Source organism: Colletes gigas, unplaced genomic scaffold, assembly GCF_013123115.1.
Source record: "Colletes gigas isolate AHSC1104 unplaced genomic scaffold, ASM1312311v1 Colletes_gigas_Sc00043, whole genome shotgun sequence".
NCBI classification, from domain to species: Eukaryota; Metazoa; Arthropoda; class Insecta; order Hymenoptera; family Colletidae; genus Colletes; species Colletes gigas.
This window is the reverse complement of record NW_025106672.1, coordinates 577,801-591,413: the sequence shown is the minus strand read 5'-3', so window position 1 is coordinate 591,413 and position 13,613 is coordinate 577,801. Positions and strand designations below refer to the sequence as shown.

Genomic DNA, 13,613 nt, shown 5'->3' with positions numbered 1-13,613 from the left:
GATAACGCTGAGATTCTCGTTTAGAATTAGTGAAAACTCGCATTGAAATTTTGTAATTCGCGCGATTATAATTGCTTGCATACATGCAGACTCGATTGCCAACCGTCGTTTGTTTCGAGAATTTCGCAGAAAGTCTGTATTGTAATATTTGTAATGTCTGTGTATTGTTACAGCCGACTCCATTACATACTAGACACACTGAACGAGAAACAATAAAACAGCGAGTCTTATTTTGCACTTGATAAAAAGAGTACGCAACGTTTGTGCGTTTCGTCTACTCAACGCAAAATCGAACTCTCGCAGCTTATTTGCCTCTGGCTCTGCATGGCTCAATACTAGAGATGGCGTGCAAAATCACTAACATTGATCACAAAATCACGATCACGCTCGTGATTAAACTCCATTCGCGACCGTGATCCGAAAGATGGCGTTTTAGTAGCGGTTCACGTCAACTGTGATCGTTAGTGTTTCTCTATCACCCCTCAGTGGAACTTCAAAGAATTACAAATGCGCCAAATTTAAATTTATATTTTAAGCAATAAAAAAGGCTGCTTAATTGCATATTTTGTTCATTTTAAGTGTCAAATTGTTTTGGTTGATTATTTAACCTCTTCACACCCTTGGCCACATATGTGGACGTTTAGTTTTTTTTTTTTATAATTATAGTTACTATCAATAGTAAATAGACAAAAAAAAGAAAAAAAAATTCGTCCCTGAAGAGGTTAAATAAATGATAAGTTTGTTGCCACGAAAAAGAAGTATTGCTTAGGTGTAAAACACTCGCTTTAAAAATATGAAAAAGTATAAAATATCAGTAATGAAAATTCTTGTGTTCATTTATATATTATACATTTATATACGTTTTTATACATTAATATACGTTTTGTATATATTTATATTATATAGAAATAAGTTAGAATTTAAAATTACAAACAGGTTCGTTTTGCGTATACATAACTTTGTTGAAAAATTCCTTTTCTTTCTCCTAATAAGAAAATTATGTTAACATTGCTTTTAGACCATATTATATTATAATACATATACAGAACATAATTCGTAAAAAGTGAAAAGAACGCTCCCCACCAATCAAAAGCGATCACGAAGAATCACGAGTGACTCAAATGTAGCAGTTCGCGCCATCTCTAGTTCATATTAGAGCCGGCTAAGAGTTATGGTAGGATTTTCGCTGCACTATGTTTGTCAATTAGCAATTATTATTATTGTTTAAGGTTTTGTAACTTTGTATTGTTCCATAAGTGAAATTTGAATTCCAAAGTTCTATAGGTGACCATCTTTTGCCATCTTCCACGAGAAGACACAGCGTGTTTACATCCCCACTCCTGTTGCAGTCCACTAACTCACAGCTATTGGTCGAAACGGTGACAAAGATCGGTGACAGCCAATCAGCGGACAGCAGCAAGAGTGGGGATGTAAACACGTTGTGTCTTCTCGTGGAAGGACGATACATTATTTTAATTAGATCAAAAGCAATCGTCGCGATTCTTTGGATGGATATAATTTATTTGTAGAATTTTCTAAATAAAGAAAAAAAAAAAAGAAAAGGATTCACGACTGTTTTTATCTTAATCTGTTGTTTTCGAATTGTTGCTGTTTTAAAAACATTTTGTAAGGAATTTGTAGCATTTGACGTTTTTGTTTATTGGAATTTATATTAATCCAGCTATGATGATGTTTAAGAAAAATTTTGTTGTTAGTATTGTAAAATAGTGTTTTTACTAACAGATGAAAATTTCTTTTCATTTTTCCAGCTGATGATAGCGACTGTGGAAACAATAGTTTCGGATGTCTCAATGGCACCTGCATACCATCTACTTTGGTCTGCAATTATCAAAAAGACTGCGAAACTGCAGAAGATGAGTTCCAATCATGTCGTAAGTATTATTTTCCCTTCATTTTTTATGTTGACTTATATCATTTTTTAACAGTTGAAATGAAATTTTACTGTTTTCACAAAGTTTTATTGTAGACTTTTATTTCTAATTTGGAAAAAATATTTATTTCAATTAGGTACTATTGGGTCGTTCGGAAAGTAGTTTTGTTTTCTTACCAACAGAGATGTTGTTCAAACATTTCGTTTGTTTCTGTGCAATTGTGTTCCTTTGGTGTCTCGTTAAATATGGAAAATTGAAGGTGCATTTTCAACATATTTTGCTTGTTTGTTACCAAAGAGGTAAGAATGCTCTTCAAGCAAGAATACAATTGTGCGAGGCGTGTGGAGAAGATGTTTTAACAGAATGGCAGTGCTAAAACTCGTTCACAAAATTTCATTCCTGCAATTTTGATATCGATGGTGGCCCATGTTTTAGAAGGCTAGTTAAAGCCGACGAAGACGAAGCAAAGGTATTAGTTGAAGCACACCAACGAATAACAACACGAGAAATCGTTAATAGGTCAAATTTGTTGAATTAGACCGTTTATGATCGCATGAAATGACTTGGTTTTGTTTCAAAGCTCGACATTTGGGTTCCACCATGATAATGCTAGACCTCACGCAAGCTTAGTAACTCGTCAGAAGTTATTACAGTTTGGATTGGAATGTGCGACCACACCCATCATACACGTCAGATCCGACACTCTCGAATTATTACTTGTTGCGGCTTTTAAGAAATCTCTTAAACAGTAAAACATTTACTTAAAGTGGCGATGTCAAAACTCACATGCATCAGTTTTTTATAAATAAAGATCAGAAATTTTACGAGCATGGAATCATGCTACTACCAGGAAGATGGAAAAAGGTGTTGGACCAAAATGAGCAGTACACAATTTAATAAAATATTTATATATTATAAGAAAATTGTTCCTTTTCACGAAAGAGAAAAACAAAATTACTTTCCGAACAACCACGAAACACGAAATACTTCTATTTTTTATATTATTTCTGTTGTATTATATCAACATTATATAACTTAATTATTTACATATTTCCAAGTATTAACAATCAAGTTTTCCAAAATCAAGGATCATTTATGTTAGATAAATCATACTAATGCAAGTTACATTTATGTTAATATATCTTTCACAAATCATTTTATAGTAAGAATAATAATAAGTTTTTATCAGTACTAAATTTATATGCAGTTTTCTATTGATCAATAACTCGTAAATATGATTTATACAAAGTACAGTTAATCAATAGATCAATGGAAGTTATTTATACAGGGTGTTCGGCCACTTCTGGGAATAATTTTAATGGGAGATTCTGGTAGCCAAAATGAGACGAAAATCAAGAATACCAATTTATTGATTGAAGCTTCGTTAAAAAGATATTAATGTTTAAAGTTGCGCCTGTAGAACGGCAATCTGCGAACAGCTGCGCACGCGCAATAGTGGTGCTCACTCAGAAAACTGTAAAGCTGTCGATGAGTCAGTAAGTAGAGTTTCTCACGCCGAGTGGGAACCACTATCGCGCGTGCGCAGTTGTTCACAGATTGCCGGTCTACAGGCGGGACTTTGAACGTTAATAACTTTTTAACGAAGCCTCCATCAAAAAATTGGTATTCTTGATTATCGTCTTATTTTGGCCTCTAGAATCTCCCATTAAAATTTTTCCCAGAGGTGGCCAAACACCCTGTATGTCAGAGTCAGATTACCCTTTACAAGTAAAATCATCATTGTGGATAGAATAAACTATAGTTTTGTTGATCGATTTAATTCTTGTTTTCCAGCACCGCCCGACTGTGATGTTGGACAGATCACCTGTGGCCAGTATATTTTTAATAAGACTTATTGTATTCCTCCTCATCAGCGATGTGACATGACTGTCGACTGTGTCGATGGAACTGATGAAGCTGGCTGTAGTAAGTAGTTTTATTGATTTATTAATCATTATCTAAACTTAGAGTCCATATTATTTTCTAAACACTTGATAGCATAGGAAATGTAATCCAATGAAATACAAATCTAGTGCTTCGAATTCAGTCCTTCATCTTCCAGTAACAACATTTTTTTATTGATAATACTATACGTTCATATGAAATTCACGATGCTAAATTAATCACATTTCCTGTTCTAATGATACAGAAATATAATATTCAGTATTTGTTGACTCCATGAATCAAACGATCTATCCATTTTCCAAAATAATTCTTTGCTTAGATGTTGATCAATTTAATTTATAAAAGCAACAATATCTAAACTAAATTCTATGTTACAATATTTATTCCATGGTTGGCCAGAACAAACTTTATTTTATTTGTTTTCAATTGTAGAAGCTATGATCCAAAAACTAATGTCCATATCATAATAATATTTATCTGTATGACTGCCCGAAACTTTTGCATTGTTTGCTCCATTCTCCAAACAAGAATCTCACAGAAAAATGGGATAAATTAGCTTGAAATTAGCTGCTGCGAGTGAAAAAATCTCCCCTCATTAAGATAGATTCCATTTGTAGTAACTTCATTTCCTATTTTACCAAAACAATGAACAAGATTCGAAAGTTTCAGAAAGGTGACTGAAGTCACTGACTAAAAACTATTAAAAAGAATATAGGAAATGCCAGCCAGATGACTTCCGCTGCGGTGGAACGACTCCAGAGCTATGTATTCCGAAGGAGAAGAGGTGTGACGGATACTTGGACTGTCGAAATGGTCGAGACGAAGAAAAGTGTGATTCTAGCAAACCGGCTTGCAGATTGGACCAGTTTAGGTGCAATTCAACGCAACGTTGCATCGAACAATCAGCCAGGTGCAACTATAAGGACGATTGTGGGGATAATAGCGACGAAGAAAATTGCAGTATGTTCCATTTTTGTTAAATATTATCGGCGAATGATTCAATGAGACAATTACAATAACATTGTTGAAAACATTTGTTGAGGTCATCGAGGTGTAAATCTAAGTAAAAAATCAAGTTAATTTATTTAACCTCTTCACGCCCTTAGCCACATATGTGGACGTTTAGTTTTTGTTTTTTTTTCATAATTATAGTTACTGTCAATAATAAATAGACCAGAAAGAAAAAACAAATTCGTCCCTGAAGAGATTAATGATGTTTCGTTGGTATTGCATTTAATGTTGTAAAAAGTATTGCCAAATATTGTTCATTAATGCTAGAACTCTATTTCTGATCAGGGGATGTTCTTAACTATCGAATATACGAAGAAAAATAAAGATTTTAAGAGTAATGTAACATTTTTTTGTGATAGAGAGATCAAATTGTAACGGACAAAAAGAAAATACTTTGACGTCTAAAATATTACAAGGTCATAATTCATTGTTCGAATGACACTCATTCAAATCCTTTACACTAATACTGAACTAAAAAGAAATAGTTGAGAGACTGTTAAACTGTCTGTTATGATAGTTTACTGGTTACATAGAAACTTTCCTATGGCGTAGAAAAAGTGTGATATTTAGAACGGAGGATTTTCAGACTTTCAACCGTGCACAATCAATCAGTTCCGATGCGCAAACGCCATGTGCATACCAAAGTCATTTCACTGCGACGGTTACAAGGATTGCCACGATGGTTCTGATGAGAAGTCCTGCACCGTGACAGTGTGCCCTGGGAACAAGTTTATGTGCCCAAAGGGCGCACCAGATGGGAAACCCCTTTGCATAGATCGCTCCCAGCTCTGCGATGGGAAACATGACTGCGAAGATGATGCTGACGAAGAAGCTGCATGTTGTAAATATTGTTTTCTTTCACTTTATATTGGCATATGCTTTTTGTTTTGGCGATCAGTCTTTTCAGGAAAAGTCTGAACTTTCTAAAGCAAATATTAATGTTACGTGTCTTGTAAGCGATTAGTAAGTGGTTATTAGTGAATAAAATTTGCCCAATTCTGTCTGACAGTATCATAAAAATGTTAAGCCAATAAACTTTTGGAATTGCATGATTTTTGGAAGTTTAAACATGTTGGAGATTATTAGTGTACTAAGAAATTGAAAATTTAGTTAGATTGGTCAATTGTTGAACTTTACCAATCATATATAGTCTATGTAATCAAAAATTACTGTTGCCTATCTAAGAACGTTTCTGATATTTTGTTTCAATCGATACAATTGAATGGATCTTCAGAGAACAGGTATGTGGATTGTAAATTTTTAAATAGGTAATATCCAATTTAAGATAGACATATTAGATTTCTTTTTATTTAATAGAGGGAAATAGGTATATTCGATTAATTTTTATCAAAAGTATTTGATTGTATGTTCGGCATAAGAAGCATCTATTTTCATTATTAGTAGTGGTTTTAAATTTCTAAGTATTTTTATTAAAAGTATATGTTTATAATAAAGAAATTTTCTTTTCTATATGAAACATATATATAGAAGTGATAAAATTATCCCTTATCAATAATTAATTACATTAAATTAAAAAAGACGAAGAAATTCCATTGAAATATCCATTGAACTTTATTGAATTTGATAATCTTTCCTTTGTTTTACAGCGGCGAGTATGTGCAATCTGTTAAGATGCCGGTACAAGTGTCAGGCATCTCCGATGGGTGGAGCTTGCTATTGCCCGGAGGGTAGGATTCTTGCCAATGATTCGAGAACTTGCATAGGTATGTCTAACTTTCTTCATTAAATAAAAGTACTCAATCTTAGAAATTTTTAACTTCTTGTTGTCACTTGGAAGTTTAATGGAAGGGTTTCTCGAACTTAGACCCTTTTTACACATTTATCTTGAAAAAGAATTTACTTTTTAAAACATTTTTAATATTTGAGTATTCTGTGCTTTGTAATCATGTTTACAATAGCAGTTTATAATCCTCATAATAATACTTGTCAATCTTTACAATACTACATTCCAATCTTCACAACACTCCCAAATTCTCACATTTCCCAGACACTCCAACAATAACACTCTCTCCTATCCGCAGATCGCGACGAGTGTTCTGAATGGGGCTTCTGCGAGCAGCTTTGCGAGAACACGGACGGTTCTTACATCTGCAGCTGCGCCCCTGGCTTCGTGCTCCACCCTCCCAACATATGTCGAGCCACGTCCCACGAAGGAGTCTCCCTCGAGCTCCTAGTGGCCCAAGAACGTGCTATCTGGCGAATGTCTCCATCCGGAGAAGATCGAACAATAATCGCCAATACAACCGGCGCCAGTGGTGTGGACTACCTCTACTCCAGGAACATGCTCTTCTGGAGCGACGTAAAGACCAGAAAGGTTCACATGGAGCCACTCTACGGAGAAGGAACCGGTTCCAATGTAGATATCTTCTTAATAAGCTCCTGGGGCCCAGTGTCCATCGCGGTGGACTGGATAGGCGAAAAGCTCTACGTTGTGGACTCTGTGGTCCAAAAAATAGACGTGTTCGAACTAGATGGAAGATACCACGGGATTGCCCTGGGTTCCAATCTGACAAATCCAGCGGACATCGGTCTGGACCCCACGCTTGGCCTAATGTTCATAGCAGACAGCAAACAAGTCCTCAGGGCAAACATGGACGGCACAAATGCCTTTCCAGTCGTTTCGGAAGCCGTTTACGAGGTCTCCGGCATCGGTGTGGACGTGATCTCGCGAAGGATCTTCTGGTGTGATTCCCAGCTCGACTATATAGAAACTTCCGACTATCTAGGAAGAAATAGAGTCATGATCCTCAGAGGATCGCATACACCATCTCCAACTAGGCTCACGCTCTTCGAGAACAGGATTTTCTGGACGGACAGCAAGAAACAAGCTATAATGAGCATGGATAAGACTCAAGGAGTTTATTCCCTGCAAACGGTTTTCAAAATGAGGGATGCAAAGGCTATAAAAGCTCTACACCTTCTCACACAGCCCACAGTTTCTAATCCCTGTGGAAATAACAACGGGGGATGTCAGCATATGTGTATCGTAACCGCAGCCAGCGATCAGGAGAACCGATTAGGCTACCGGTGCGCGTGTCACATAGGCTGGAGGCTCTCCATGGATCAAAGGAACTGCAATCTCGTCCAGGAGTTTCTGATGTACTCGCAACAGAGATTTATCAAAGGAAAGGTTTTAAACCCTGTGATGGAGGGATTTAGTGATGCTATACTTCCGGTGGTGTCAAGAACGGCCAGATTCGTTGGACTGGACTACGATGCGAGAGACCAGTACATCTACTACAGCGACGTCCTCCAGGACGTCATCTACAGGATTAAACAGGACGGAAGTGGAAAAGAAATTGTCTTAGCCAGTCAGAATGAAGGAGTAGAGGGTCTAGCCGTCGATTGGGCTTCTAAGAACCTTTATTATATTGATTCCAGAAGGGGTACCTTAAATGTTCTCAGTACTCAAAATGTTACTTATAGGAGAACTCTTCTGAAAAACCTGAAGAGACCTAGGGCTATTGTTATTCATCCTAATCACGGGTTTATCTTTTTCTCTGAGTGGGATCGACCTGCCAATATTAGCAGAGCTTATACCGATGGTTCGAATCTCGTGGTTTTCCGGAATTTGACCTTAGGGTGGCCTAATGGATTGGCTATTGATTTTATGAAGGACAGATTGTATTGGTGCGATGCTTTATTGGATCATGTGCAACATTCGAATTTGAATGGTACGGATGTCAGGACTGTTAATTCCAGACTGATCAGGCATCCATTCTCTATGGTTATTCACGAAGAGTGGATGTATGTTACTGACTGGAAGCTGGATGCTATTATCAGGTTGAATAAGGAGAGTGGAGACCAGGAGGTGGTTTTGGTGAGAGAACCAGCGAGTAATAGATTGTACGGAGTGAAGGTTTATAGCAAGGATATTCAGACTTCGTCGCCGGACCATCCGTGTGCGATTGGTAACGGGGGATGCGAAAAACTTTGCTTTGCTGTTCCGCATAATAATACCAACAGGTAAGGAAAGTTTTTTCAGGGGGGGTCGTAGTGGGATTTTTCAGTTAGTTTGTAAAGAAGGAAGGGGGGGAGGGAGTATGTAGATTGTTTAGGTATAGAAAAAGAACCTCTCAAACTAAGTAATAAAAAAAAAACACATAAATTTGTTTACATCAACAGATACGGAACAGCTCGCTTAACGCGTTCCTGTGGCTGCCCGTACGGCGAACGCCTCCAGCCCGACGGCCGATCGTGTGCCCCAGATCCAGAAACCGAGCCCCCCCTTGAAGCCTGCCCGAACGGCTGGGACTTCACTTGCGCAAATCAGCGCTGCGTCTCGAACACTTGGGTTTGCGACGGTGAGAATGACTGTCTGGACAACAGCGACGAGCAGAACTGCACCACGAAGCCCACCTGCGGCCCCAACGAGTTCCAATGCAAGTCTGGCCGGTGTGTGCCGATGAGCTTCCGCTGCGATTCGGAGAAGGACTGCGGGGACGGGTCCGACGAGGCAGGATGCCCTAACGTGACCTGCAGCGCCAATCAATTCGCCTGCGCCAACAACAGGTGTATTCCTAGCACTTGGAAATGCGACTCGGAGAACGATTGTGGCGACAGTTCCGACGAAGGCGAGTTCTGCGTAGCAAAAACCTGCTCGTACTTTCAGTTCACCTGTCCCAGGTCGGGCCATTGCATTCCCCAGCCGTGGGTCTGCGATGGGGATAACGACTGCTTCGACCAGCAGGATGAGATGGACTGTCCGCCGGTTACTTGCCTTAGCACGCAATTCACCTGCGCGGACCAGAAAATGTGCGTTTTGGATTCTTACAAATGCGACGGAATCTCCGACTGCAACGACGGAAGTGACGAGGTGGGCTGTCCCACACTGGCGCCGGATCAGTGTAACGGAGAGAAACAGTTTCAGTGCGCGGGAGCAGCTATTTGTATCCCCAGGAGCTGGTACTGCGATGGAACTCCGGACTGTCCGGACAGGTCCGACGAACCTGGACCTTCCTGTGGAAACGTGGCTTGTCAGCCTGGGTTCTATAGGTGTAGGAATGAGAAATGTGTGTTCAAAGCTTATATTTGTGACGGGAAGGATGATTGTGGAGACGGGTCTGACGAAGATGTGGAGCTGCACGCTTGTGCTGCGCCGGAGTTCAAGTGTGGGGGGATGCAATGGAAGTGTCCTAATGTGACGGATCGGTGTGTTAACGAGTCGAGTGTCTGCGACGGGAAGATGGACTGTCCTAACGGGGCTGACGAGGGACCGGGATGCGATTTTCAGGTAAGGATTCCGGAAAAGTTTATTGGAAGGGTTTATAAATATTAGGTTTTGTTTGTTTGATTTTGAGTAAAATAATCATCATCTTCAACTTCTTTCAAAAATTTTGCTCCATCAAATCTTCTTTTTCCACCCCTGAAACTCTTAAACATCTCAATTAACCTCAGCCCTTCATTTCCAGGAGTGTAAATACCGAGGCGGCTACTGCAGCAACGGTTGCATGCAGACGCCTATGGGTAAGCAGTGTACCTGCCCCCCTGGCGAGGAGCTCAGCAAAGACGGTTACAATTGCCAGGACCTAAATGAGTGTGATCCCCCAGGAAAATGCTCTCAAATCTGCGTGAACATCAAAGGCGGCTACTATTGCAACTGTGAGGACGGTTACAGTCTAGAAAAAGACAAGCACACCTGCAAAGCTTTCAACCACAGTGCAGCATTTCTAATAATCTCCAACAGACACACAATTCTAGTCGCAGATCTACAAGACCAGGCTTTAGAAAGAGTTCCGATAAACGTAGAAAATGTCGTGGCGACGGCTAGTAACATGCATACAGGCACTATCTTCTGGTCTGACATGAAATTGAAGAAAATCTCTAGATTGGACAGGGGCAGCGACCCACAGGACGTAATATCCACTGGATTGGACCTGGTTGAAGGCCTGGCCTACGATTGGATAGGACAAAACCTCTACTGGCTCGATTCCAAACTAAACACCATCGAAGTTGCTAAAGAAACTGGCGCGAGTCGCATGATTCTTGTCAAAGAAAACATAACTCAACCTAGGGGGATGTGTTTGGATCCCAGTCCTGGGGCCCGCTGGCTCTTCTGGACGGACTGGGGCGAAAACCCTAGAATAGAAAGAATTGGAATGGACGGTACTAACAGATCTATCATAATCCACACAAAAATCTACTGGCCCAACGGTCTGGCCCTAGATATAGCAAATAAAAGAATATATTTCGCGGATAGTAAATTGGATTTCATTGACACTTGCCTCTACGATGGAAGCAAACGGATCCAGGTCCTAGCTAGTTCTCACTATCTTCTCCATCCGCATTCTTTGACTCTATTCGAAGACACCATGTATTGGACTGATAGACAACTAAACAGAGTTTTGTCTGTTCATAAATTTTACGGTGCAAATCAGACGGTGGTCTCCCATTTGATATCCCAGCCTCTGTCCATCCACGTGCATCATCCAGTTTTGCAACCAATCACGCCCAACCCCTGTGCCAACACCACCTGCGCTCACCTCTGCCTATTATCTCCGTCCAATCAGCAGGGTTACAGCTGCAAGTGTCAAGTGGGTTTCAGGCTGCTTCCTAGTGGGCATTGCTTGGAAGAAGAGACGCCATATTTGATGGTCCTCCGGGGTTCCCAAATTGTGGACGTCTCTCTAACACCAGGGAGCAGTAAAACAGGTTTTATAACGCCAGTCGTGGGAGTAGAGGGTGGCAAATTTATAGATTACGACAGGAAAGAGAGGATTATCTATTGGCTACAGACTAGGGACGACGACGACGAGAATGGAACAATTTACACGTCGCCTTATACCGGTGGAAACAAAACAGAATTTCCCAGCCCGAGTGGGGACAGTGGAATTGTGGGTGCCCCATCCGCCATGGCGTTCGATTGGCTAGGAAGAAACCTCTTCATAGGGAATAAATTTGCTAACAACATCGAGGCTATAAAAGTAGATGGAAAGATTAGATTCAGGACTATAGTTTTGGCCAACGATGGGAATAAGACCTCAGTGGCGAGGCCCAAGGCTCTATGCGTGGACCCACTTGAGGGTCACGTGTTCTGGGTGGACGAGGGTAGCTTTGGAATCCCAGCTAAAGTTGCTAGGGTCAACATGGACGGCTCCCACCCGATGATCTTGGTGAAAAACGTGGAAAAACCGGAAGCAATCACTATAGACATCCCTAGCAAGACTATTTACTTCAGTTCTTTGTATCCTGCCCTAATCGTGGCCATTTCCACAGATGGGAAGAATCGGAGGACCATAGTTTCCGAGAACATAGCCTCCCCCAAAGCTCTGGCTGTCCACGAATCAAAACTCTATCTTCTGGACCCACAATACGATAAAATAGAAAGGGTGGACCTTCCAGAGGGCCTAAATCCTACACAAATAGTCGACAACGATTCGGAATTGAAGACCCTAACCATTTACAAGAAAAGAATTACTGGTGATCATCCCTGTTTTGTCAACAATGGCGGTTGTGAACAGATTTGTTTGCCAGCCTCGGGGGGGACCAGAGTGTGCGCGTGTGGAATGGAGTACCACAAAGTGAGCGACACATCCTGCGAGCCTTTTAAGTCGTTCGCAGTGGTGGCTCAGCTTGATGTGGTCAGAGGTTATAGTTTGAAAGATTCCAAGGAAGCTATGGTTCCAATCACCGGACCCGGTCACCACATTCTTAGCGTGGACTTCCACTACGCACAAACCTGGATCTACTGGGTGGAGTTCACTAGAGGAGGTCTAAACGGAATTTTCAGAATAAGGCCTAATGGAACTGAGCTCCAGCACATTGTAGAACAAGGAATCGGTTCTAACGGAATCAGGGGATTGGCTGTGGATTGGGTAGCTGGTAACCTTTATTTCACCAACGTTTTCCCACACGATAACTATGTGGAAGTGTGTAGACTCGACGGAAGTTACAGGAAAGTTCTAGTAAAAAAAACCATGGACTCTCCTAGGGAATTGGCTGTGAACCCCATCAAACGGATCCTTTATTGGATAGATTATGGACAGTATCCTAAATTGGGGAAGGCTTATTTGAACGGGAGCAACTGGGTACCCATAGTTACCTCTGGGATCAGCGCTCCTAGGGATATTACTATAGATTTCGCCACCCACGATGTTTATTGGGTAGATTCTATCCAAGATAATATCCAGAAAGTCTCCTATACTGGAGGAAATAGGGAAATCATCAGAAGAAATCTACCCAATCCCATGGCAGTTACCGTTTTCAGAAACGAAGTTTATTGGGTGGATAGGAATTTAGCCACTGTTTTCAAGGCTGCCAAACTGGCCAATAATAGTCGATCAATTACCGTCAAGTCCAATTTAGTAAATGTTAGAGATATTATAGTGTTTGACGGGGAAAACCAGCCGGAAGATTTGGGGAATCCCTGTTTGAAGAACGGGGGATGCTCCCAGCTCTGTTTTGCCATGCCTAGAGATAATATGGTGGAATCCTGGTGCGACTGCGCCGTAGGCAGGCTCGGGGAGGATGGGAAGAGTTGTGAGAATGTGGACGAGTTCCTGGTGTTCGCCACAAGAACGGAAATTAGATCTATAAGCCTGGATCCAAAGAATACTAGTATTCCTTTTGTTTCTGTGGGAAATTTGACGAACGTGGTAGGCGTGGACTTCGATTACCAGGATAAGAAACTACTGTTTACGCAAATTAGACCTTGGGCGAAGATTGCCTGGTTGCAAGCGGATGAACCTTCAACTTCAGAGATCCATACGCTGATCAGCAAGGGGATAAATCCGGAGGGGATTTCGTACGACTGGACACAGAAGAAGGTGAAGGATATTAAACAAC

The 13,613-nt window shown here is 40.7% G+C and overlaps 1 protein-coding gene across 1 annotated transcript in view; it reads left to right on the top strand.

Annotated features, from left to right (window-relative positions):
• Positions 1–13,613, top strand: part of LOC122402979 (low-density lipoprotein receptor-related protein 2) — a 44,136-nt gene that overhangs the window by 16,436 nt on the left and 14,087 nt on the right. The window contains exons 2-9 of the mRNA XM_043406232.1: positions 1,770–1,892; positions 3,687–3,818; positions 4,506–4,757; positions 5,395–5,649; positions 6,416–6,532; positions 6,851–8,795; positions 8,955–10,062; positions 10,241–13,594. Coding sequence (XP_043262167.1) covers positions 1,770–1,892; positions 3,687–3,818; positions 4,506–4,757; positions 5,395–5,649; positions 6,416–6,532; positions 6,851–8,795; positions 8,955–10,062; positions 10,241–13,594 — 7,286 coding nt within the window. The remainder of the gene's footprint in view (positions 1–1,769; positions 1,893–3,686; positions 3,819–4,505; positions 4,758–5,394; positions 5,650–6,415; positions 6,533–6,850; positions 8,796–8,954; positions 10,063–10,240; positions 13,595–13,613) is intronic.